This window comes from Pavona decussata, unplaced genomic scaffold, assembly GCF_977016875.1.
Source record: "Pavona decussata unplaced genomic scaffold, jaPavDecu1.1 SCAFFOLD_238, whole genome shotgun sequence".
In the NCBI taxonomy this organism is placed as follows: Eukaryota; Metazoa; Cnidaria; class Anthozoa; order Scleractinia; family Agariciidae; genus Pavona; species Pavona decussata.
The window spans coordinates 1489182-1515577 of record NW_028145643.1 but is presented as its reverse complement, the minus strand read 5'-3'; the positions used below and the strand labels follow the sequence as shown (position 1 = coordinate 1515577).

Sequence of the window (26396 nt, the reverse complement as noted above, 5' to 3'; positions counted from 1 at the left end):
TTAATAACATGCATTAACGGAATGACCTTTAAAAAAATTTCAAATGTTTTTGTAACGGCTACGCGAAAATAACGGCTACCCGGTAGAAGCGGCTAAATCCGAAAGGAACGGGGGTCGTTACTTTCGGAATTCTACGGTAGTTGTTTTGGCATCCTAAGTAGTGAACCTTCAACGTCGAAATTCTTCCTGTGAGTTCGCTTCTCTCCCATTGTTCACTTCATTTTATGCTGTCCGCCTTATTCGCTTACTCTCCTTCTCTCAAGGCTGACCTCTGTAACAGTTGCGAATTGATGAACCCCTCGGGTCGTTGTTTTGGTCTTCTGTGTGTGGTTGTCTCGCAAGACAACTTACTAAACAATGTCCATGACTCGCTTGCATAAAATACAAAAACGAAAAGGGGAAAGACGATTACAAAGTTCACTGAACTTTTTCTTTCAAAATTGTGACTCGGGAACGCAGAATCCCATCATCCAATCATCTAGCCCCAACAGGAATCGAACCCAAGACCTCCCGGTCGGATGCTCTAACCACTGAAATACTCGGCGAATCCTGGCGAACTGGGTTTTGTTCATTCTGTTACCAGGGGCAAAATGAACGGAATGCTATTCTGTTCATTCTGAAAACAAAATAGGTCCCAAGAGAACATGAATACCGTCTATTCTGTGCATTCCTATTTAAGAATAGTCCCAAAAGAAAGCGTCCGAAATTTATAATCATCTTTTTTGCAAAGATAGGACAAAAAGACTCTTGAGTCCCCGACGAAAGAAAACTTAAGGACTGAATTTTAAATAGTGTATGACCCGGGCCATTACGATAAATTTAGAGTCGAAAAACGTCAGCAAGCAACGTTTATGACTAAATTTCTATGAAATAATTACAACTTTTAAACATGTTTTAGATCCGGTTTTAAACGGGACATTAGTTTATTGTTGAGAGACAAGAAAATTGGTGTGGGGAAGGTCTGGGGCGAGTGTGGAAAATGGAGAGCGAGGCTGGTGGAGACACCTCACGGATGTATACATGACGCCCGACTCTTGGCACCTACATGGGAGCGGAGAATCTGGTGAACTGGTTAATTACCGAATGGTGCAGTGGACCTGCACCCTTCAAAAGCTCTATTTTCACTGAACCGTGATAACCTGCAGCTGCATTGTTTCTTAGGGCTGGGAACATTGTTCTGTTTTTCGTTCTTTTGTTCTCTCGACCAACCATGTAAGACGTTACAAAGGATCCAGGTCGCCCCGGGTGGTGTAATCAAATTTGGCGCTTGCGTTTACTTTTTGCGATCTGGTTTCCGCCAAAAAAGTCTGATACTACCTCTGAAGGATTGTGTTTTATTTTGATGAAGATTAAATCTACATGAATCAAGTTAAATGGGCAGCCAAATACGTGTATGACAACACAAATCAACCGCATTGTTTTGTGTGTATTGTATGAATCCATTTGGCAGTTATCATCATCTTGGTTTCCTGTATTTGCACTGAATCCATATACGATACATTTTCAGCTGGCGCCCGCGGTTCACTTGCAGTCTGCGGTCAACGTAGTTCTGTTCTTCAACTAATCCCGCCGCTTGGAACATCCGGGATAGATCGTCTGAAATACCAAGGGACGATGCATTAGATACTGCTATCCCAGAATAACAGGTGCACTTGCAGACCAGCAAAATCCCCATATTCAAGAATCAGAATATATAGACTACCTCGGAATCGAGGTTTAGTGACAGCCTGTCCACATTAAGATTCGTGGAGTCCTGAGCCCGACCCACAATACATTTGGACAGGTTAACCTAGTCCTGGAGGGTTTCACAAGTACAATTAACTGGTTTGACCGCGACCTCGTTCCTAGGAATTTCCCTTGTCACGTTCCCGTAGGAACGAGGTTCTGTCGAGCTAAATAAGATTTATAAAGTGAAATAAGCACAATGTTATCACTGGACACGACGGACAAGTCAGTTTTTTCTTATTACCGGCCAATCAAACCTGGCCAAAGACGACGCATTGCACGTGAGGCTGGAAGCTTTTTGGTTGGTTTTAAAGTTTGGAAATTGATTAAAACTAGCTGGCAGCAGTACGGGGTATTTCGCGCGCTTGGTGGAGTCCTTGGCCGAGCGACAGCCGACGAAACGATTGCAAGGGACGCCAGAAGGCGCAAGGCCGGCAGAGGCCTTGATTTGCCGTTTACAATGTTCCTCGAATTAGCGATGATTTTCTGTCGGTTAACGAAAGCTTAAAACATAAAGAAACGCTTCAAACTACGGTGGAAAATCATGGTCTACAACTGTTTTCAAAACACATCCCGCCAGTGATCGCAATTTTTATTTTACCATACGTAATGAACCACACGACAAAGGTGGATGCATTTATTTATTTATTTATTTATTTATTTATTTATTTAACTCAATATTTATTCAGGGGCATCCAATTTAGCAGAGCTAGTTTAAATGGAGCCCTGACACAGTACAAGACAAACATTGAAACATGGAAAAAAACTAGACAATTAATTAAGTTATACATGCTGCATGTACGGCAGGCGTTATTGCTTAAGATGGCACTTAAGTTTAGTTTTAAACTCACCGAACGCCTCTACCTGTCGACTGGTTTTCGGGATGGTGTTGTAAGTTCGAGCGCCGTTTATTCTGAAGCTCCCCTGATACTTAGCAGTTTTTGCGAAGGGAGGGCGCAACAAATAACGGCTTCTGGTGTTATAGCCATGGTACAAGATGCGCGTGCCTAAACTCTGAAAGTAAGTACGAAGGCGCTATTCCATGAAGACATTTATGGACTAAAAGGCATTTGAGATAATTTCTGCGCGCTTGTAGGTTGGGCCAACCAAGTGTTGATTTTAACTCCTCAGCCCCGACTGATCGACCTTCAATAATGCATGCAGCTCGTCTATTAGCTTATCTAGGTAATCTTTGCTCCCACCCCCACAACTGTCCCAGACAGGCGAACAGTAATCAAATAATGGCAAAACTATAGTATTACAGAGCATTTGGCAAGTTGGCTTGGGGAGAACCTTACGCGCTCGACGCAGAACACCTAATCTTGACGAGATCTTGTTACCAATATATTCTATGTGGTCCTTCCAGGATAGAGTGTTGTCTAGGAGGACCCCAAGGTATTTGAACTTATCAACCCTTTCTAAACACGTGTTACTGATTTCTATAACTAGATCGTCAGCCTCTGCGGTCCTCTGATGGGTGCCAACAAGCATAATCTTCGTTTTCTCAAGATTAAGTATTAAAAAATTAGCCTGAAGCCAGCTTAGAACATCAGTTAGGCCACCAGTTAACTGAGCTTGAATTTCACTGACAGACTTGCTTACAAAATAGATAAGTGTATCGTCAGCATAAAGCTCAACACTACAACCTTGAACCGCCAAGGGTAGGTCACTTATGTAGATAATAAAGAGTAAAGGACCGAGTACACTACCCTGGGGAACCCCAAAAGGTATAGGCTGGGGTTCAGACAAGAGCCCATTTATACAAACACTTTGAGTGCGTGTAGTTAAATAGGACCTAAACCATTGGACAGCGGAGCGATTCATTCCTGGTAAAGCTAACTTATCTAGCATGATGTTATGATCTAAGGTGTCAAAGGCCTTACTTAGGTCTAAAAATACAAGGCCAGTTAATAGTCCTTTGTCAATGTTTTCAAGTAGAGTGTTTGTCACGTGTGTGAGGCGTGTGGATGTTGAATGAAATGGACGGAAGCCAGATTGGAGAGGAGAAAGAAGCTTATGCTCCTGTAAATAGTTGTAGACCATACGGTGGACAGCCCGTTCAAGTATCTTGGAGAAGACGGGAAGTACTGAGATTGGCCGAAAGTTCGACGGGTCCGATTTTGATCCAGCTTTATGAACCGGCGTGACAATAGCATGTTTCCAATCAGCCGGTAGCGTTCCTTCATTGATTGTTCTGTTCATAAGTAGGGTTAGGGGTTTCGCCAGGGCTTCTGCCCCATCCTTTAGAAGTCGCACAGGAACATCAGGTAGACCAGATGATTTCTTCGAGTTCAGTGATTTCAGTTGTTTAACGAGCAAATTTTATTTCTTATAAGTACATTTTACAACAAGACGAAAAAAGTCTATTGAAGAAGATAAAAAAGCTGCATTCCTCATCTAACGATTGCATTTCAATTCTTAGCTATCAGTCCATCCAGACCATTTTTTTTAGAAATAAATGCCAAACTATGGGTGATTAAATTTATTCACCTTTGTTTAATGAGGAAATATTTTTAAGGCATCCCACGACTAAAATCACAATTTTACAGGAATCTGGAAACGTAACAGTCTTATGTTTCATTTTTATGTTTTATATAAAGTATTTAAATGTGTTTTATACAGTGTGGAGCCCCAATCAAGTTATTAAAAGAGTACATTACAGAATTCGACAAAGCCTCCGGGTCTCAAACTGTTCTTAAAAGTCTGCGATAAATTTGCGCCTTTCCTGGTCTCTTCAATTTCGGAAATATAAAGTATACTAAAGACTTTCCTTGCCAGACTTAATTCAAGTTCCTAAAGGAAGTCTCATTATTTGAACAGAAATACCCTGTATCAGCTCACCGACATTTATGGTCAACGAAAACATTGCGGACTTAAAATAGCAGCTTATCAAACTGCTAACCAAACAGGAAACGGAGATGCTATTTCCATTTAAGAAAACATCCCATGATGGTGCTGAAGGGGTCAAATGAGAATTGGAATTTACTCCTTTTTCAGACGTCTCTCTCATGCAACCTAGCACGCAATGGAACTTGGGAAGCAGTTTTCACGTTCCCATGATGACTCGCGCTGATTCAAATGTAGGAGGCAAGGATTTGGTTGGTGCATTGGATGTGGGAAGCCGGGATATGAGCAAATTTTTGGCCTGAGAAATGAGATTTGTATCCCCCCACTCCCCCCCCCCCCCCCCTTTCAGGATCCTCTCTGGTGGCTGTTGCTGAAGTGCTGCTTTCACAAACTGAAAACGCGTACCACGCTAATGAAGATTCAGCGAGTTCTCTTTTCAATATCCTTAATAAATATTATATGTATATTGTAATTGGAGACACAAGCTTGGCGAGGCAAACATCCTCGATTATTATTATTATTATTATTATTATTATTATTATTATTATTATTATTATTATTATTAAGCATGTGGGAGTATGTAGCTTTTAAAAGGGGGAGGGGTGTGGTCAGAGATAGGCCGGATATACGAAGGTGGCAAAGCAGAGGCTGGTATAACGAGTTAAGTATGGTTACTGAAAACCATGTCATAGGTTGAATGTTTACAAGCAACTGAAAACTGAGGACTGCAATCCAGACACTGACTGACTGAAGGAGATACGCTTGATCTTCCCCTATCACTGAAAAACCATCCCTAATTCTCGCCTGGGGGCAATCAACGCTGAACGCGTGCAGGGCAGGGTAAAACTCAGCAGGTCTGAGCAGGTGGGACGGGCGAAAGCCTGTAGAATTTCAGTAGTCAAAGGGGGACTGAGTAAGTAAATAGGAAGGAATAATTCGAGCGCCCCGCAAACTGACAAAGCATTAAACGATTATTAAAAGTGGACTTGTAGCGTATACAATCTAAATCATTTGCTATACACCACGGACAAAAGCAAGTCTCATTCAAGGCAACGAATAATAAAAAAACAAACATGACATTCGGCACAGCAGGCCAAATTATTGCTTTTTTTTTTTTAACTCACACAAGGTCCATTGAAGTTCTTGTTCTTTCTAAAAAAGCTCACACAAAATAGTGTAACCGTTTTTTTAGTTCAATGAAAATACGAATGGCAAATTGACAATGAGTCAATGCAATAAGATTTGCGCCAGATTTTTCTCTGAGCGAGTAAAAGTGAGGTTAGCGTTAAGAAACCCTTCTTAGGATAGACAAAACTATACTGATTGCACAACTGGTTTGCTTATGTTTGTTGCTGGACAGTATCCCATTGCCGGAGAAAACGCTAAGCGACTCACTGCTTGTGATCTTTCTGCGCACACAAAGGAGAATCAATAGACGCCCTATATCAAAACAGTCACCATACAAACTGCAGTAACCCACGCTGATTCAACACCTGGTTTTGCAGTAACATTAAAGCAAGACTACCGTGTTTTGATTTCTCAAAAAACGAGAAAAAATAAATAGAGGAGACGTGAGGTACGCCTTAATTAGAGGCGACAAAGACGAAACGAAAATATCAGCTGATGATGAAAATTTGATTTAATTCAATGCTGTTTAAACTCGTTTTCAATTTCACAGTCCAAGGTCCTCAAGGAAGGTCGTAAATGTTGGTTTTCATTTACAAATGACGCATCAAGTGAAACAAAACAAAACAAAAAGTCACCCATACTGTGAATAATGAATACACTTGAGTCCATACAGAGGCAGTAAAATCCCCTGACAAAAGAACAGCGTCGTGGTTTTAATTAATTGTTAACCCACATTAACGATGGGAAACAGGAAGTAGTTACAGCACCAAAACAAAATATAGTTTTTTCTGGAAAGGTCGCATAATCACGTCCAAGGAACTCGTCATTGCTAAGACTGGACACGTTGAGTCTCCTTTATCCGGTACAGGAAACAAACAGGAATTGCTTGACCTGTTGTTTGTATTCTTCTTCCATTCTCTTTAAAAAAATTACTTAGTAACGCCCTGTCGATAATTCTAGGCGTTTGCAACACTCCAAAAGAGAAAGCCAATTATTTCTTGTTTTAAGCGGGCTTATTACTTCAGTGAAATTAACTTCTCGTTAAGTGAAATAATGATTTGTCCTTATCGTGATACGCCAGCCATCTTGTTTGAGTTGATCATTAGTTTTATCGGTGATTTCCGTTGATTGAGCACTGCGCCATCATTCAAGTTACTCGCCGCGCGATTCAGATGCACCTAACAAGAAAACTGAAGCAGAACTGATATTTTAAATGTTGTTAACCATACCATTTTGTGAAAGCTCTCACAGTATGACCTGTTTCGATTCTTTTGTTGTATATGTACGTTGCACAAAATTCTGGGAAACACAATGTTATCCGTTCGCGATTACGGACAAGTGAATTCTTAAATTAAGGACTGGCTTTCCATCACGGATAAATCCGAACTTACGAAGCCAGCGCTTTAGCCGTTCCGAACAGATTTTTCGAGATTTTCCACACGAACGCTTGGTTGGCCATGATTCAGGTTACACAATCATGCACACAGCAAGCACAATAAATTGTTTGACGTTTAGTGTTTATTCACCAAAGGAACTGTTTGTTGAGCCAAGCAACTCGAGACACTGAAAACACAAAAGCGTTCTGGTGAAGACATTTCCGAATGTTGCTAAAGATCAGCACACTTGTATGCAGTTTTACGGTGTCGCTTTGACCACTGAACAAACAGCTTACAACTTTTTACAGTTTTGGCCAACAGAAGATCCAGAGCTATCCAGGGATAAAGTGACCACGCGTAAAACTCTGTTGTCAACTGAGAAAAAGACCTAAAAGTGAACAGGTGCGTCATGCGAGGATGTTTCAAATTTGAAGAAATTTCGACCTACTTCGAGGACGGGAAACGAGCCAAAACTAAACAGACAGTTGAAATGATAGATAAAATTAAACAAGCTTAAACTGACCTTATCCAAAACAGAGTGATCTAGCTCCAAATAACTTTACAGGTTAATTACACTATCGAGTTACGCCGGCTGAAGAGAACAGCAACATTTTACTAATATGGTGCCGGAGATGGCTTATCTCAACACAGTTTTCAATATAAGAAGATTGTAAATAAAATTCCGTGCATGGTTTCAGGAATATCGACAAGGAAAAGTCTGCCTTTCTTTCCAGTAATCCTGAGTCATCAAATCTGCGTCCGGTAAAAAATTAACAAACATTTAATAATACAACCCCAGTAACTGCCGAGAATATTATGCTGAAAAGGAGTGATGAGCTAAGGTTGAAATGTTTCTTTAAGCCTTGCTCATCTTAGAAATGAAAAAATTCCTGAGAGACTGGTTGTTTGTTGTCAAGATAGCCATCGAAATGCAATTTTTGTCATTAACCATCGAAAACTAAGAGTAGACTGCTCTTTCTGGACTTTCAATTTCGGTTTCGTCTTCCGACATGAAATATTCAAAACAGGATTAGAATATTTGTGGTCATAAGGTTTTTTTTTTAAGCCACAGACTATCACATGATATTATTATTGACCGCTCAGAGTCACCTGCTAAGCGAATAGTTTACACGCATAATTCAACCCTTGGAAAGAAAACGTTCAGTTGAGGTTTGCACAATCGCTAGAATATCACAGAAAGGAATTTTAAATAAAAGATTATCCGATGGTTAAACAAGCGGGAAGCTTCATTAATCATAATCTCGGCTGAAATGCAAATTCGCCCGAGGTTGTTATCATCAGAGTCTGTTTGATTTTGATTTCTTGCGCGACATGTTTGAGGTGCTATTGTTCTCGGTAGTTAATTATCTTCTTGTATTGACTTTCGGAGCCTAACAAAAGGTCTAGCCTGTGAACAATAGCAGTGTATTGCCGTCACCTGTTGTTTTCTGCTCTTCAATTCAAACAAGCGTTGATTTGCTCAGAGGCTCCAGTTCTTTTAGCGACATCGGAATTTCCTTCAAGTTTGAGCTCCTTAAAATCGAAGGAAGGGCGAGCCGGGAATACGCACTTCAGGTCAATACGTCTTTTATCAGCGTGCTGATGCCAGGCAGGGTGTGAATTAATGGGGTTTTACCCAGTTGCCAAATACGGCACTGGGCTGTTTTATTTTGATCCCAAGCCAGCCCCCCGGCGTGGAAATGGAATAAAGAGGTATTACACCTGACAGCTGACGTCACGGATAAGCGACCAATAAAACAACTTGAGCAGGAGTCATCTTCACAACTGCCTGCACTAAACGTTCAAAGGTACACGTACGGTTCTAAACCAGACACAACCGAAATACTGTCGGACAATTTAGCGAGCAAGGTTACAGAAAAATGCCAAAAGCGTTCTTAGTCAAGAAGAAAACCGAAAAGCTTAAAAGGGTGCCTTCAAATATCATCCTTACCGGCCCGGGAATCGGTAAGTGAACCAATCTATTGTATTTGTTCAGATGCACTTGTCATACAGGGCAGGTAGCAAGCGCGCAAGAATTTCTTCACTCGATCAAGTCAAAGCGTTCCCGGTTTCGTGATTAGAGCGTCGCTTTGCGAAGTAAATTAACGGATCACCTGCTCATTTGCCGAATTTTTGGTCACTGGCAAGCGTTGCTAACAGCGGGTTGAATAATTTGTAAATCAAATATCTAATTTCTGCCATGTGTTTTTCTGCACACGCAACAGGTTACACTCAAGATTTTCAACATCCTGCCTCGCATCTCAGGCAGCCAGGAGCGCGTCTTCAAATCCCCGCTGAAATTTGCTGGGAAAAGCGAGTTTTCTCATATCCTTCTGAAGTTTCAAGCCTAGCAGTGATACGGGAAGCGCCAAAGACTGCTAACACAGAAACTCCTGAAAAACAAAAACAGCCTGATTTCACGGGCATTGATGAAAACGGTAATGAGATCGCCCGGGGGCAAACAGCGAAAAACAACTACGAATGTCAAGAGTGCAGTAAAAGCTACTCGTCTCTTACATCTCTTCTTCGCCACCAGCAATACCATTGCCATCAACATCACAAGCGACCTTTCCACTGCAAATACTGCGATAAACTTTACGTGTCGCTAGGAGCGCTGAAAATGCACATCCGTACACATACGCTTCCTTGCAAGTGCAAAATCTGCGGCAAAGCGTTCAGCCGACCTTGGCTACTTCAAGGACACATCAGAACCCACACAGGGGAGAAGCCCTACAAATGCCAAAACTGCCAGCGAGCTTTCGCCGACAGATCAAACCTCAGAGCGCATTTGCAAACACATTCAGAAGTCAAGAAATACTGCTGCAGACTTTGCTCGAAATCTTTTTCAAGAATGTCGCTGTTGCTGAAACACGAAGACAACGGATGCCCTGGAAACGGCACTTGAGTGATCAGCTTTAATTAATCAACTTATTCCAGAACTTTCGATTTGTTATCGAAGCGAAACTTCGGCTTGGCGAAATTAAAGCTGGACATTTTTAAATGCCGCGCCGATGGAAAAAAAAAATCTTAGTGTTGTTTTCAACTTTGTTTTGTTGAAACCCGAATCCTAAAAAAATCAAATTAAAAAAGACAATAGATGTTCACCTTGGGTCCGCGAGCTGATACAGCTTAGGAAAACATGGGCGATAGTTGTCTATGAAAAGAAGGAAAACGATAGCGAGATAATCAGAATCGAGGGACATTTAACGACGATGCAATCGAATATTTTTTACCATCACCACTGGACGAACAATTCACCCTTGCTAAAGACTTTAAAAGCGTTTAATTACACAGACAATTTAGGCAGCAGGTAGACAGGAAGCTCAACTAAAGCCGGCGTATCGATAAAAGCTATTGCATAGCTGAAGACTTTTCATCATAAAGAAAGTAATTTATATTGACAAATAGTAGACTGTACAAAGAAGATTGTCTCTAAATAAAGAATTCATTTTAATTCACAAGTGATGTAACCTGTAATCCACCACCGCCTTTCCACACAAAGACACACCGCCACAATCATGCAGATATTTAACCACCTGTCGTCTGTGCGAGATTAACCTCGAAGTTAAGAGATTCGTTTGGAAACACCTGGAATGCAGGAATTAAGAAAACTTCAAATCACCACCCCTATTGAGACGATACATGGCTGTGAACTGGCAAAATCACAAATTTGTTAAGAGTTAAAATGCGCAATTTGAAAAGCACCTGTTAAGGCCACCAGGGATCGGAAAACCCAATATAAATAACTACACAATCAACCTATTTTACTAATCCATCAGAAATACCTCAAGAAAATCAATCTGAGAATTGAAATCGCACGAAATGTCCGAACGAGAAGCGAAAGCGCTGGTGAGCGACAGAAACAACTGGCCCAGACGGCAGACGCGTTGTCAAGTCAAAGACGGACGCAAAACTAGCGGGAAAATAGACGATAGTGCGAACGATACAAGGAGAGACACAACATCAAGCACAAAGAAATCTTTCACTCTTCCTGTTAGTAAAAACAACAGGTTCATTTGACAAGTTAAGTCTACAAACCAACCAATGAAAATAAACCGTCAACCTGTCGTATCAAAGGGCAGTTTTTAATCACCATTTAGAAGCCATAGGCATTTTATTTGTCTTTGAGCGCAAGGAAGCGTCAAACCGAATAAATCACGAGTAATTAGTATCCCTGCTGTTCTCGGCTAGCGGTTAAAATTTATCGACTACGGTTCTTTTTTTAGTCGCCGGAGCAAAAAGCGCTACACAGCAGAATTTTCAGCTCTTAAGCGATTTAAGCAAAACCAGAAGCGCTACAGAGTAATTACAGAGGCAAACATGAACGCAATGTCGAATTGAACAAACGCCTGGCTCGAAGTAATCAACATAAGAAAAGTGGTTTTACTTTTATCTCGCGAAACCTGCCAATTAGGAAGTCAAATGAATTGAACATTTAACCCTATACAATATCTTGTTATTGAGGAGGGTCTTTATGACGATGAACAAACTAAATACCGTCACGTCCAAAGAAGGACTAAGCCAGGCGACAGGGAATTAAGAACGAAAATTAACCCCATGTATCCGGGATGTGTACTGTCAGCTGAAGGATTCAAGCCACCTGTTTCGATATTAAACGATTTTTACACAATAATAACAGACAATATTCCTCTGAGATGTTGCGCAGCTCTGTTTGCAAGATTAGATAATGTTGTTTTTCTAACCACAAGGTAACTCGTCACGAACGAGAAAGAATCACATCTTGTCAAAAACAATTTTAGGAAAACACTTAAAACGGAGACTTGACCAGAAGTATTGAAAATAAACTTAAGAGAAGACTTCCGGTCAGAGATGAGCCGTTGAACGAACAGAAACCTTATTATGGACCACCTTTGAGCCCATTGAAGGTTTGCCATACTTTGTGAAATAAATCGCGTTTTCTAAAACGTGCAAACGAAAACGAGAAAAACTAGCGCTTGTTGCAAAAACTGTCGACGACGCGAAAGTAATATCGTAAATTAATTCCACCTGCAGCCAACATATACACCTAAGGCTATATTAATTCGTTTGATGTGGGTGTATTTTAGGCAAGCAGAAGTTGCACAAATGCTATTATGACAAAGTTGCAGTCAACAAAGGGTGTTTCCAAGCACAAACAATATGATCACCGGAGCACGAATTACACGGGATATTTTAAAACTATAAATGGAACATGCCGTGTTAGGTAGACTTGAACATCACTTGACAAAAACATTCCAGACACTATAAAGGAGTTTTGAGATTTTTGCGGCAACATTGGATGTTGACAAATTTTCCAAATACTGCAAAATGATGGAAGTCTTTATTAAACGCCCTTGTACACGAAGGTAATTCTCAAACACCATCGAGATTTATTTACTATCGCACCTTAAGTATACATCAATCTTTGGGAGATATGTGGTAAATTTAGTTTCACTGGCACTGCTATTCATTGCTTTTTTTTCCCATAAAATATTAACCCGGTGTATAGTGATAAGAGTGTACCATTCGTCTACAGTGAAAAGAAATGAAAGTGATTTCTGATATCTTACCAAGGCCTGAAAGAAACAGTTTAAAATGCATCAGTCTAAAACTAAAGACTTCATTTTCTTTCTGCTTCCGTATATGTCATGAATGATGGATTTTATAGTGAGATTGTAATCGAGGACTGACATTGTTTTATTTTTTCCGTCTTACTAAAACATAAAAAGCCCACCATGAAACAATTCGACCTTGACCGTGGTACAGCATTCCACGAAAAAAGCTTTCACTTAAATTTTCAACCTCGCCGGGGGTCAAATATCTAGGGCTGTTTTCCTACTCATGAAAGCAAACCTCAAACCAACTGATGTATTTTTAAATTTTGATCCTGTGGTTGAAAATTCTGAAGTGCAAACATCTAATTATTCTCCGCAATGAAGGGTTCAATCAGCGGGGTCTAAATAGAAGCATAGTATTTTATTTAATAAATGATACCTATGATCATTTTCTGGTGGTACTGATCTTGTAAATGAAACCATAGTTACTTTACGGGTTTTGTAAGTGAAATGGTAAACTAAAGTACTGTAAGACTTAAGTGAAACATATGAAATATCATACATTGAACTGTGGATAAAACATTAAACAGATGAAAACAATCACAGTTCTGTTGCGAAACGAAAGCCTGAAAAAAGTTCAGGCTTGAACGGCTTTCAAGCCTATGATGCATGATACACTGTAACAGGCACGTATGCGGAGAATGGAGAAGAAGGAAATATTAAATTGCCCTACTTTTAAGACTTTGTATTTAAAGTTACAAAACGGGTACCGTTTCCGCTTCGCCCAACATTATTGATAATGCACCAACTTTCTTCATTGTTCCCGATCACGTACTAATGCAATCGAAGTAAACAAGTTCTTAAAACCGAGCCAAAAACATTATCACCTGACATTTTTTCTCCCAGAAACATACCTTCTGTTCACTGATGGAATTTCTCTCGGGAATAATTAGAACGACTTTGGGAAATGAGCGTTTATCAGAGCTTAAACATTTAAATTAAAGAACTGGAATGACAATGTAATTAATCATTATAAATTGATCAATGCACATCTTTTGTACGTTTGAAGTTCTCGTAAGTGCGTAGTTGCCTTACGGGGCACGTCGCGCCAAAAATAAAGATTTAACGAGTAACGAGTACAAGATGTGGTAAATAAGGGGATAAAAATATCCTTCAAGAACCGATAGAAAGGTAAAGAAAAGTTCCATTACATTCAGAAAATTATAAAGGCTTAGAACAGTTGATACTTCTCAGTGAATTACGACACAAGTAAATAAAAACCGCAATGGGATTTCACTGATTCGGTGACATCCATCCTTTTATTCTCGGCAGAAATTTAGCCAATGAAAAATTCTCAAATTTCCCATTAAAAAACAAAAACATAAAAGAACCGTGAGAAAGTTCTCCTGTACTGTGACCTTTTAGAGTATTTTTTTTACTCTTTAAGGAATCAAGTAATCTAGACCTTGTAGAGTATTATACTTACTGCCAAAGGAAACTTTTGGACAAAAGCTTTCATTTGAAACCGCGAAAACTAAGAAAACAATAGCAACGCTAAAAATACAACATAAAGAACTCACCATACAACATACTATATACAAGAAAAGATATTTAATACTAGAACGGTGATCAAAAATCTTCTATAAAAATGCCGTTTTGAGGAGTCTTATGACTTGAGGGCATAAACAGGCTGGGCTGCCGGTTAATAATGAAATTATTCTTCAACCAGAAAGTTATGCAAATGTAGGACAGAGGTTTGTGCTTACATTCCTTGACAGTAAATCTTACCAACACCGCAATTGTCTTTCTTCATATCCGTCTTGCGCCCAACATGCGAAGAAAGTTGAGGTCGAAAATGTTTGTGATTCTAGCACATTGTAAAATGATTTCTCTATAATCTTGGCTCCGGAAAACAGTTGAAATTGTAAGCTAAGTTTGTCAGGAAAAACTGATGTGAGAAAGGAGAAAGTTGTACAGGTTTGAAAAGCTAACGCACTGATCAACATATCCATTTTTTGTCAACAGCCCGAACTAAAATCTGAACTTCGAAACATCTTGTTTGTCTCTTTAAAATCTGTAACTGGAAGAGCGAGCTCAGCGGAAGCGTAAAACGTCGATAATCGCGCGAGTTCCTCGCGCGCAAGCCTCGCGAACCCACTGGAACTCCACGAATTCAGGAGGATACACAAAATACGACCAAGTACTGCGATGAAAAATATCTCTACCACAACAACCCTCCTCAAGGTCGGTTGATTAAAGTTATGAAGTTTCTCATACAGGTTCTCTACTCTTTATCCAGTTTGAATGGCAAATTAGAAATGTTGGGTTTTTGTGGAGGGAGGGAAACCAGAAATTCCGCGGGAGAAAAATCCCGGAGCAAGGTCGAGGACAGACAATAACCTCAACACGCGATATTCAAACAACACTGAGCCACAATCACGGGAGGCGAGGTTCAACATTTACAAATCTCTAAGCCTGGGAGCAGGCGCTCTAGTTTGTTTTGCGCGAGTTTTAGGCTGGCCAGTAACTCGCCGCGGTTTCGCCGCTCGCGTGAAATACACAAGACCGCTTCCTCGTAGGCTACAAATCTCTGTAGTCTGTACCGTATGAGGGAATGGTCCAAAACGTGGGTGGGCGCTCGGGTTTCTTCACACAGTTTTATTTATCAGTAGAACTACAAGTGTGAAGCTTCCTTTCGAGCGTAAACACCTTTACTTCGTTTGAAAACTTTGTGGAAAGCTAGCAGATTACACACACCAATGTTCGCGTTTTCCTTTCCAATAATTCGTACAGTTCTTGTCGGAAATAACAGTTAATTTTGATTCAATGACTACCTCAGTTATTCGAGCAAAGCCTGTCTGGTGCCGGACTCTTGAGGAGTGTGCTGGATTTACAACAAATGAACTGGGTAATGTAAATGATAAAGAATTGCCATCTGTCAAAACAGAAGTGTATAACCCAGTTCAAACGATAAATGATTCTTTTTCTCGCCACTCTTAGACTTCTTCAAAAACGAGGTAATTTCGCGGCACAGAGCTGATAAATGCAAACGAAACGGGTCAAAATTTCGTGGGCAAACCACTTGTGACAACATTTGAGAGACCAAGAAAATGAACTAAACTCTACACACAACAACGCTGTAGGATTTAACTATCAGGAATCGGGGATTACCTGTGCGAGTGAATTCCATGACAACGAAGACTGCGCCGAAAGACGGGTGCTAAAAAGGAACTAAGAGGCAGTCGACATTTTCCGAGTGCTTATGGAATCTGCTTTTCTTAAGGCCTGTTTACATAGAGGGAGGGTAACTCTCCCAGTAAACTGGCCAAAGAAATTTATTGTGCTGAGTGCCAAAACTAACACGTATAAGACTAAGTACAGTTTCCTCTCAAAAACACACAATGACTGAAACGATCTTCCGGCCAATGTTATTGAACAAGAAACTGTTTGAGCCTTCAAATCTGTCTTCACTGTCATTTTTATATGTTTTTATTTCACCTACACCTACCGGTTTAATAAGCCAGCAACTAAACATTTTTTACAGTGATGAGCCCATTCCCTTTGCAAATATACATGATTTAGATTTAGAAGAAATGTATAATGAACACGTGACACAAGTACGTCATGTTTCCTAACAACGTAGCTGACCAAATAACGACAAAGGGGGGCTCAATCTTGTTCCCATGCACTGCCCAGAGATAACAATGTACATTTATCGCGACAAAACAAAAAAAAACCGTGACTGTTTAGTAAACAACAACAACAACACACTGCACCTTGTGTGAAGAAGTAAACTCTTGTTCCATCCCCACGAACGTAGAAGTTTTCTGCTAGACATTTACCTGAAGAAGGATAACAGATACCTTAAACACGGGGACTGTGACATGGAAATTTAGAAGGATCCCACCAAGATAAACAACATACTCAACTTACAAAAGTGTGGTTATATTTCACGATAACTGGGCTCGAAAATTTTGACAGGAAATCATCAGAATTGAGCCAAATGACCAACAATAGCAAGGATAGAATGGATTGCATAGTAAGCAAACTGAAAAGCTTGGCTTGGATTGGAAACTGGCATAAAACGTGTTGTACGATGCAACTGCAAAGGTTTTCTGCATTGCTAGTGCGGAGGTACAGAGGTATTTGGGATAGCCAGCTGTAAATTCTGAAAGTCATTTCAGCAGTTGCTCTGGAAGAGGGGGTAGTTGATGACCATTATTTGGGGTGGAGCCAGGACGCGCCACCTTGGGTTGGGTCGTTCAAAAGTCGATAAACGCTAATCCGCGATTAAAAGTTAACTGAGGTTTTTATCTCGCTCTTTGAAAATGTATTTGAAGGCTTTTAAGCTGAAAATAGGGGAAAGCCTGAGTCAAAGTGGAAGACAAAAATCTTTTAAAAAACTATATAATGACTGGTAGTTAAACTGGCCAGGAGTAAAAAATCTCACTAATCCTGGGTTAGCTTAGTCGTGCTTTGAACAAATGGGCGCTGACGTTTTTATTTCATAATCCACCTCAAATCTATTATTTAACCGGCAAAATACGTATGCACACAAGGAAAGGTTACCTTTCTTAAATCGGAGCTGGGCCATGTCATATCGTCCATAGTCTCGAAACAGAATCAGTCCACCTGGCTTAAGGAGCTAAAAAAACAGAAGAGTTAAAACTAAGAACTTGACTGCAAGCAGTGTCTTTCATCTCTTAATTTACTAAGCGCGCATTAGATTCAGCGAGTGGAGAAGACACAAGCCGCGAGAAACGCGATAGAGGGAAGATTTTCCTTCCTCTCCCCAATCCCTCCTCGTTTTAACCATTGATCTCTTGATCCGCATACACAGTCGAACCTGTATTAAGCGGCACCGTATTAAGCGGTCAGTTTTCAAAGTCCCGAAAATTACTTCCCTTAATTACCGCAATCCTGACCTGTATTAAACGGTCACCTCTATTAAGCGGTCGCGGTCACCCAAAACTAAGTCCCAACCAGCTGATTTTTATTGTCTTGACCTGTTTTAAACGGTCACTTTGTAAAAGGAAACCACTTAAATATGGAAACAAATAGCGTGCCAGTCAATTGAGTTTCTAGTGAGCTGCACAATCGTGGCGTTGATGTTTTACTAGTCCGTTTCAATACCATGCTCTCCTTTGTCATACCATTTTATCGCCGAACTTTCTTAATCAAGTAAGTGATGTATTCTGTACAACCTGTATTAAGCGGTCGCTTAATACAGGTTCGACTGTAATTTGTACATTTCTGCTCTGATGTAGGGCCTGGCTTAAAGTACGGCGACTTCTCGCAGTCTAACTAAGGATTCGTGTCAAACAGAATCCTGTCAGTGACCTTTGGGTTTGGAAGTAGAATCCTAAATTCAGTAATACAACCTACCTTCGACAATTTGTTAATTACATCTTGCATTCTGCAAAAGAAAAAGATGTTGTTAGCCAAGGAAACCTGAAATCTGTGTTTTGTTTTCTTTTCAACTCGTTTTAGCTTTCTATCGATAAATAATTCAAAGCAACAAAGTGCTGTGCTTAAATCACAAAAAGAATCGTTACAAAAGCTTAGGGTTTTTGCAGTTGCACCAGTGTACAAGTTGATGTCCTGTACTCTCAGTCTTTTGCCCTGGTCTACTTCAATCTTGGTCTGTGCTATCGCAATGTTTCTTTTGACAAGAAATCTTGTTCTACATTCAGCCCTGTGGAGTCTGCACAAAAGCTAGCCAAAGTAGCTATCTTCATAAGTGGACAATGAACAATGCGTAGAAAGTGTGAAGAGACATAATATGCGGATCACTCTTGTAAATGAAAGGGTTGCCTATAGTAGTCTATTAGAGCGGTAAGCCCCCAGGAGGGAGGGGGGTACTCCCTATAACGGCTATATGGTGACCTTTTTTAAGGTAGGATGTACATAAAAGTTAGAGATTTCATAAGCTGAAGTATAGAAAAAGGTAAGGAAAACTGTCATTTTGTTATAGGGTGCATCAAAATATCTCAAAAGGACCCACCCCCTCCCCCCCCCCCAAAAAAAAAAAAAAATCAGAACTCAGAACAATCTCAAGTAAATCACATCATGCAAAGACAAAAATGTGTGCGCAAGTACTGATTGGTTAGTTATGACTTCTAACTGGTTGAGAAAGAGGTGGCAAGTTTTTTTTTAACCAAGCACAAACTAAAATCAAGGCAAATTCAAAACTACTTTTCAAACTCAACTGAAAACTGCTATAATTTGAAAAACTTACTTATCTGGGTGAATTGCCGAGAGCACAAAGATGAGTATAACAATGTCTAGACTTTCATCAGGAAATGGAAAGACAAATGATTCCTCAGTAACATCACACACAAAGGCATGGCATCTCTCTGTGTTATAATCTGGGTGTTCCTGTAGAAATGAAGTCAGTAAGCAATTTCAAAGGCAATGATTTCCAGTGTATCTGAAGAAAGATATTTGTGCAGTGGTGAGAGCAATCACCTTCCACCAGTGTGGCCTGGGTTTGATTCCCGCCACTGAAGCCATATGTGGGTTGAGTTTGTTATTGGTTCTCCTCTCTGTTCCAAGGATTTTTGGTTGTCCACTTTTCCTCCCTCCACAAAAACTAACAATTCCAGTGGATGAATAGCCACTCTCAGTCTGTGGATGTGCCACTTACAATTCCCATTGATTTATTTCATTTATTAATTAACCCTCTCACTTCCAAGAGTGCCATATCGCACAGGAAGTCATTACGCGCTCAATATTGGGTCAATCTGTATGAAATTTGGACACAAAACAGATCTTGGAGAGCTCTGCACAATGGAAGCATAAAATCTTACCCCTCTCCTACATGAGACATGATTAACCACCCCTCCATTTGTTGTAACTTTTTTCTCTTACACTTTTAAGACCAAGTCACCATTTGACAGGAATCTATGTACTGAGATCTGCAAATTAAGCTATAGTTCAAGGGTATACCCATTGTATATGACAAGTGAGATGTATTTCAAGGTTTTTATTTCCTTGTTTTAAACACTTTTCATTCTTTTCTCTTACGTCCTTTGTTTTAGATGGAATGATTTATACAATGCCCCAAATAAAACCTTTTAATTGGTGTATTACAGTTGGTGTAGGGGTTCACAGTTGCCGTTTTACAAAAATACAACATTTCCCATGATTTGCAAGAGGGTAGAATAAATTGCAACTGCACAACTCTGGTTCACTGGTTAAAAAAGACAGCTTACAAATAAGAGAGGAAGCATTTCTCTAATTTAAATTCAATAACATATTTTTCAAGCTATAATGTTTATTAGCTGAGTGTGTTCAGGCTCACCTTAACCAAGCTAACTGCATTTGAAGAGAAATCACAACAATAGACAAACAAATCTGGGTCACTGTAAAATAAACAACATCACTGAGTAAATAATATGCAACTTTTTGTTTTCCCTTAGATTTGAAGCAAAATATTAGTATTTTTATACACTCAACTGGACGATAATTTGAAAGTTTGGCAAAATAAGTAGGTAATTATAAATAATAATCAGGATTGTTCTTTTTAATGAGGATACGTATACATTCAATATCCTTTTATTATCTTTTTACAATATTTTAATTTTATTTTTTAGCTCTTTTTTTGTGCAAACTATAAAAATATTTGGTTTTTAAGTCTAAAACTCACTTATTGGCTTCTAAGATGGGAAAAACAGTGTTCCCTACACCACAGCCGACCTAAAAGAAAGGAAATAGAAATTTTTCAGAAAGTTAATTTTAAAATGTCAATTATACAAAATAAGAAGATAATTAAATTGTAAAGTAATTGCACCATCTCAATCAATCTCCTGTATGACTTGAGCCATATAAGCCCCTGGCTTCGGCATCTCAATATCGATTTATTACTTATTACTGTGCACTCTCTCTTATTATTATTATTATTATTATTATTATTATTATTACTATTATTATTATTATTATTATTATGAATAAAGAGCATTATAAGCTAAAAAAAAAGAGCTAAACAAATCAATGAGCATTTTATTTAGCAACATTGTTGAGTATTTCATTGTTTAAAATTATTTTACCTCAAGAATTCGTTTGTTTTTCTGATGCCCAGGAAATGCTGCAACACAATGTCTTCCAGTTGCCACATTTCCATCTGCTGCTTCTGTGTTTGATAAATTTTGCTCTTCTGTTGTAGAGAAAAAATTACTTGAGTCTCTTGCTTCAGAAACACAACAAGAATTTGAAACATTTTTTGTTGTATTTGTGTTAACAGGCTCAACATCAGAGTTTTGTAAGTTCTTGTTGACGCTCAAGTTCTGTAAACAACTGGATAAATGTGTGTCTGTCTCAGATGACATCTCATTCTGCGTCAACTCTGAGTTTGTTTTCTGATCAAGTTGAGAATCTGTCAACTCTGGTCCTGATAGTTCAGGAAATTCAGTGAATAACCAGTGGCGATCTTTAAAAAACCTTCAAATTAAAAACAAAAACAAGACAGTGTCAATTTTGTATAATAAAAATTATTTATTTATCAGTAACACTCACAATAATCATTATAATTAATTAAATCCTTTGGTATTGAGCAAAGGTTAATAAAAAAAATTGATCTTTGAAATTTGGCAACAGTGAAACTATATATTAACATAATTTATAATAATAGAATAAAAATAAAAAAAATAAATGGGAATTCCAGTTGTTTCACACAGAGTGGCTCTGTCATCCACTGTTTCCAGGTCAAATTGGAATTTGTGAATGTTGGTATTTGTGGAGGGAGGAAATTAAAACCAGTGAACCCGGAGAAAAACCCTCGGAGCAGGGATGAGAACCAACAACAAACTCAACCCACATATGGCATCAACACTGGGAATCCAACCTGGGCCACACTGGTGGGAGGTGAGTGTTCTCAACACTGCACCATCCCTGCCGCTCCCAAGTCTCAAGTAGGTCTCTTCAGTTACTCTCAACACCGCTTGTCATACGCCTGACTAAAATCAGGCAATGATCATTTTCTTTTGAGACTGTTCTCTGTCATTAAGCAAATCACCTGTTTTGATGCTGCATGTAAAATTCATCCCAGAAACTACCAGCCTTTTCTTCAAACAATGCTGGAAGTTGATAAGAGAGAGAAATGTGTTACACATGAAAGCTTTTTCATGTTATGACAATTCATCTGAAAGTTGCTAAATGATCAAACAAGAAACAGTACAGATTTCAATGTCTCTACCTGTTGACCTATTTACCAATAGGTAAAAAACAACAACAACAACAACAACAACAAAATCCATGTACAGTATACAATGTTTATCTTGTGACTTGTATGCAAATTGTAACAAGATTGGCAACACTAATAATATTGCCTATATTTTGGAAGCTAGTGAAAATAAATGATAAAAACGAACAATGTTTTGGTGTCGTCATGAGGCCATTATCATGTTCTGAGTAATTTTGAAATATTCCTATGTCAATTTTGGTGAACATCTCTGGCATTGAGTTTGTTTCAATATTTATTACTCCGAACTTGATAATGGCATCATGAAAAACACTGAACGTTGTTTGCTTTTATCATTTATTTTCACTTTCTTATGTATATCTAAACCTTTACTTATAGATATTGGAAACCATTTTTTTAAATATATTTTAAAATGTTGCACCATTCTATGGATTTGTTGTATACCACAGGAAACAAACAGCATTGAATTAATGAAAATCTTGAGCTACACACCTTGTTGATCTCCTCCAAGTTTAACTTTGGAATTTTCATTGACCTTTTGCTGTGCAGCTTGTTCTTGTTCACTGTCCCATTTCACATTGTCCCTGAAAAAAAACATTCATATTAACATCTCACCTTGAAATTGCAATTAGATGCTGAATTTTGGCAAGTAGGCATTTTTCATCATGCTCTTTCCGAATATACTAAAGGGCGATTTAGACGGTACGCTTTTGCCTACGATTTGTCGCATGCGACACGCTTACGCCATGCCTACAACACGAATCGCGTCGTGTAAATCAACCTACAACATCCTTACGACAGATGCACACAACACGAAAAATGTCGTAGGATTTCAAAGGGCGATTTAGACGGTACGATTTTGCCAACGATTTGTCGCATGTGACACGCTTACGCCATGCCTACAACACGAATCGCGTTGTGTAAATCAACCTACAACATCCTTACGACAGACGCACACAACACGAAAAATGTCGTAGGATTTTAAAACATGTTTTAAAATCCTACGACAATCGTAGGTAAAGGCAATGTTGAGTGGCGAGAGTTGTGTACGATTTTTTCATGACGCAAGCAACGCGCGCTCTAGAATTCGCATGCGACAGTCGTAAGAGAAAATCGTACCGTCTAAATCGCCATTAACAAATCCCATAATTTCAAAAATTCAAATATTTGTGACGTCACACTTTAGAACTATTCCATCAGCTACATAACTACATTGTGGCCTTCACTTTACTCAGAGAACATTGCTCTGTGGTTTTTTCAATAATTTATGCTTAGGTAAAAAAAAAAAAAACGGAGTGGTGTTGTTTGATTAAACTGAGGGCCACAAGCCAACATTCTGGCACTGTGTTGTGCAAATTATGATTGGCCTTCTTTTGCCCTTCAATTTATAAAGTTGGGTAATGGGTTGATCATGGGCAGCGAAAAACATTATAATGGAACAATTCCCTCTACCAGTGACAATTCTTAGAAAGCTCTCTTCCTGTTACCCAGACCAGAAACAAAGAACATAATATATTCCCTATTTTCTTCTCTTTATCATGTCTCACCAACCTAGGCTTTGCCTGTTCTTTTTAAAAGATTTCCACATGGCACCATTCATTATGCACCAGCTACTCGCATACTATCCCTCATAAACAAACAGTAAGCATGAACAGCATTTGAGTTGGGAAATGTATGCATTGATGTGCAGCTGTGTGGAAATCTTGCCAAATACCGGTGTGGACCTGAGAACCCCTGAAAAATCCAGCTAAAAACTCCAGAGATTGTGCAAAAAAATGTGAATATTTTTTGCATAGGTCCGAGATGGCCACTTGAAATTGCAACAAAGTTGTAAATAGAGCGAGCTGTGACATAGACTGCCTATGTTAGCTATTCTGTCTCATGTTCTAAATTAAAGCAGCGCTTCTTGGACGACCACAGCAACAAACGGTAAATGGTCCCATCCGAGCAGATCTCTGCTTAAGCCAAGGTGGTACATTGCTTCGTTGGCAGCCAATGGATCAGTTTTCCTTTCTGTGATGGTTTTCGAGTTGCGAAGAATCGATCGTGAGCTGCGAGTCACCGAGTTAAAATGTAAACTTTGCGACTCGCACCTCGCGATAAATATTCACTGCAGCGATCGATCGAGTGGAAAATTCACTCTCTTTACGTTTGAAAGTACAAAAAGGCGATTCTTTCACAACAAGAAATAACTTAAAATCCTTATCAATATCTTACCAAGCATTGTGTTCAAAAACTTTGCTCGGATCCGAGAGAAAACGGTTCCCAAACTGGGGTCTCGTGGAGTCCTCGTCGTCCGCCATCTTGGAAAAGTATCTATACCGCTTTCATTGCGGGCTCAAATATACCCAGATCTCCCCGGCAAAATAGTATTGAAGAGAGAAAACAAACAAACAAACAAGGCGACAATAAACAGGCTCCTGTCGTTAAGCAATTAAGAAAACAAACAATCAGAAACAAATAGAGAAGAAGAAGTAGAATTAGAAGGAAGTGCTACGAACGACGCAATTTTTGATTTGTTCTGACTTTTCGAATTAAAGAGAATTTTTGGAAGAACTTTCACTAGCGCTAAGAAAGTTTTCAAAAGCGGCCTGAAATCACTTTCAAACTAGGTTTCAACTTATATTTTTTCAAATGGTATGAAAAGTGACATTATACATCGACAAAAGGTGAACCTAGGTGAGTCATGGAAGAACTTTGCTTGTGAGTGGAAAAATATTAGTATTAGTGTGTTATTTGGTTGGCATTCCCAGTAGCTCAAATGCCTTCCGCCACACGACACCTTAGCCGAGCGGTGAACGAACATGAATGTGCTCACGAAGATGTTGCCATCGTACTTAAAGCTGCCGAACTGGTTTCCTTTGGCGCCAAAACAAACAGGGCTCTTGTTGAGTTTCACCCACTTATGGCAGCTTGCGTTTGCAGAATTCACGAAAGCCTGATTTTGGAAGGAAAGAAGCCCAGCTGAGATGACGATCGCAACCAGTTTGGAAAACATTGCGGTAGTAGTTTTCTTCTGACACAAAAGAAAAACAAAAATCAATATAACATCTTAAGGTGAATCTACACATCGGCCGATTAAAACGGGCTAAGGGAGTGTTCATCATTTATGAGGAGGGGGAGGCTGGCAAATCGGGAAACGGAACGCTTGGAACTTTTTGTTCCCCCCTCAATGATAAAGGATAACTTTTTTGGCCTCCCGCAGCTAGAACATGAAAACGTTTTTGACCCCCTCCCCCCCCCCCCATGATGCATTTATTATCAAACCATACTCTCATCCTCCACTTAGCGCTTTACACTCCTGCCTTTTGCTTGCTCCACTAGCAGTAGAAGAAAAAAATCAGTATTTGTGTTGCCTGTCCACCTCCTCACTGTTCTTCCAGATAGTGTGACTTGACAGTCGACTTGGAGTGCTGCTTGCTCATCATCGGACGAGGATTACGACTCATCAGTTTGGCTATCATCATCACACTGCTGGCCTGAGACATCCTCTGAGTCACTGTCTATGACACCCACTACAACGTCCTCCTCATCCTCTGAGTCACTGTCGTCTTGAAAGTGCAGAAGAAGTATATTGCCACTGTCAGATGACATGATCTGCCTGCAAAACACTGACAGCCTACACCCAACCGTTCTAGTGAAAGGCCTAGATCAACTTACTTCTGAGGGCGGCCTATCTGTTGGTGAAGCCAGTGAAATCCAAACATATCTAACTAGCAAATCCATTGAATAGAACCCATTTACTGTGTAAACTATTGGTGTGACTTACATTTTGAAAAACTCTTTAGCATTGTTGTATCTTATGGTTTGATTTACTGTGGTACAAGTACATTAAATGTCATGCGGTTCTGGAAGAATTAAAAAAAAAAACCAAAACTAATGATATCAATCTTCAAACTTTTTTGCCCCCCCCCCTCTTCCCCAGATCCAGAGTAAAACCTTTCTGACCCCCCCTAAATAGGGGAGTAAACTTCGCTTGCCCCCCCTCCCATTTGCCAGCCTCCCCTCCCCATAAATAATGAACACTTCCTAATTTGGCCTTATTTGACCAAGACTGAAATGATTGAGTGGACGAAAATCGGCAATTTATGAAAATTTGTTTTCACAGATTTTTTAATCAGGCCCCAGGTCAGAAGTTCGGCTAAAAGTAGTGGATAATAGGCATTATCACCGTTTTCGACGCCATTTTGACGAGTAGGCGAACACGTCTTGAAATAACAGTGTTTGTATGGAAATCCGATGTCAAATAATTTTCATAAAACATCGTTTCTGAAAAATTCATAAATTGGAAACTTTTGGCACTAAGAAAAGGATTTTAAGAAAAAAAATTGGAGGGATGTAGCTGTGCCAGAAAGCGGTCCGGTCGTGTTTTGAACTTTCCATACATTTATCTGTATAGCGAACCAGCCGTGAACTGCTACTAAAAATAGTTCGCGGGAAAAAAATACAGGGAAATGTATGGAAAGTTTAAAGCACGACTGGACGCTTTCTGGCACAGCTTCATCCCTCCAATTTTTTGTTAAAATCCATTTCCTAGAGCCAAACGTTTCCAATTCATGAATTTGTCAGAAGCGATGTTTTATGAAA

The 26396-nt window shown here is 39.5% G+C and overlaps 2 protein-coding genes across 4 annotated transcripts; one reads left to right on the top strand and one right to left on the bottom strand.

The window, feature by feature from the left end:
• Positions 1-1313: 1313 nt before the first annotated feature.
• LOC146457687 (tRNA N(3)-cytidine methyltransferase METTL2-like) lies at positions 1314-24419 on the bottom strand. 3 transcript variants are annotated; one of them, XR_014858433.1, is made up of 13 exons: positions 24027-24419; positions 22302-22393; positions 21624-21684; positions 20659-21049; positions 20259-20308; positions 19914-19974; positions 18849-18988; positions 17996-18026; positions 17180-17255; positions 16387-16452; positions 15782-15931; positions 15368-15514; positions 1471-1596 (listed from the first exon to the last, which is right to left on the bottom strand). XR_014858433.1 is itself a non-coding variant. In XM_085091777.1 (11 exons), exons 1-11 carry the CDS (start codon positions 24110-24112, stop codon positions 1457-1459), a joined length of 1194 nt encoding a protein of 397 aa, XP_084947903.1. In that variant the 5' UTR covers positions 24113-24414; the 3' UTR covers positions 1314-1456. The 3 variants fall into 3 exon arrangements, 1 of the variants encoding a protein (XP_084947903.1); XR_014858432.1 differs by lacking the exon at positions 15368-15514 and having other exon boundaries at positions 1458-1596; XM_085091777.1 differs by lacking the exons at positions 15368-15514; positions 15782-15931 and having other exon boundaries at positions 1314-1596; positions 24027-24414.
• On the top strand, positions 8538-10537 carry LOC146457688 (protein escargot-like). The gene is made up of 2 exons (XM_085091785.1): positions 8538-9041; positions 9302-10537. The coding sequence occupies exons 1-2, from the start codon at positions 8957-8959 to the stop codon at positions 9979-9981; spliced, it is 765 nt and encodes a 254-aa protein (XP_084947911.1). The 5' UTR covers positions 8538-8956; the 3' UTR covers positions 9982-10537.
• Positions 24420-26396: the final 1977 nt, after the last annotated feature.

Bases quoted from the DNA above. Each gene is read 5' to 3' on its own strand.
- LOC146457687 (XM_085091777.1), bottom strand. From the start codon at position 24,112: ATGGCGGACGACGAGGACTCCACGAGACCCCAGTTTGGGAACCGTTTT. The intron at 21,685-22,301 runs GTGTGTAGCTCA...ATCAACTTCCAG, and splicing joins ACTTGGAGGAGATCAACAAG to CATTGTTTGAAGAAAAGGCT. The intron at 20,309-20,658 runs GTAAAATAATTT...CCTTTCTTTTAG, and splicing joins AAAACAAACGAATTCTTGAG to GTCGGCTGTGGTGTAGGGAA.
- LOC146457688 (XM_085091785.1), top strand. From the start codon at position 8,957: ATGCCAAAAGCGTTCTTAGTCAAGAAGAAAACCGAAAAGCTTAAAAGG. The intron at 9,042-9,301 runs GTAAGTGAACCA...CACACGCAACAG, and splicing joins CCTTACCGGCCCGGGAATCG to GTTACACTCAAGATTTTCAA.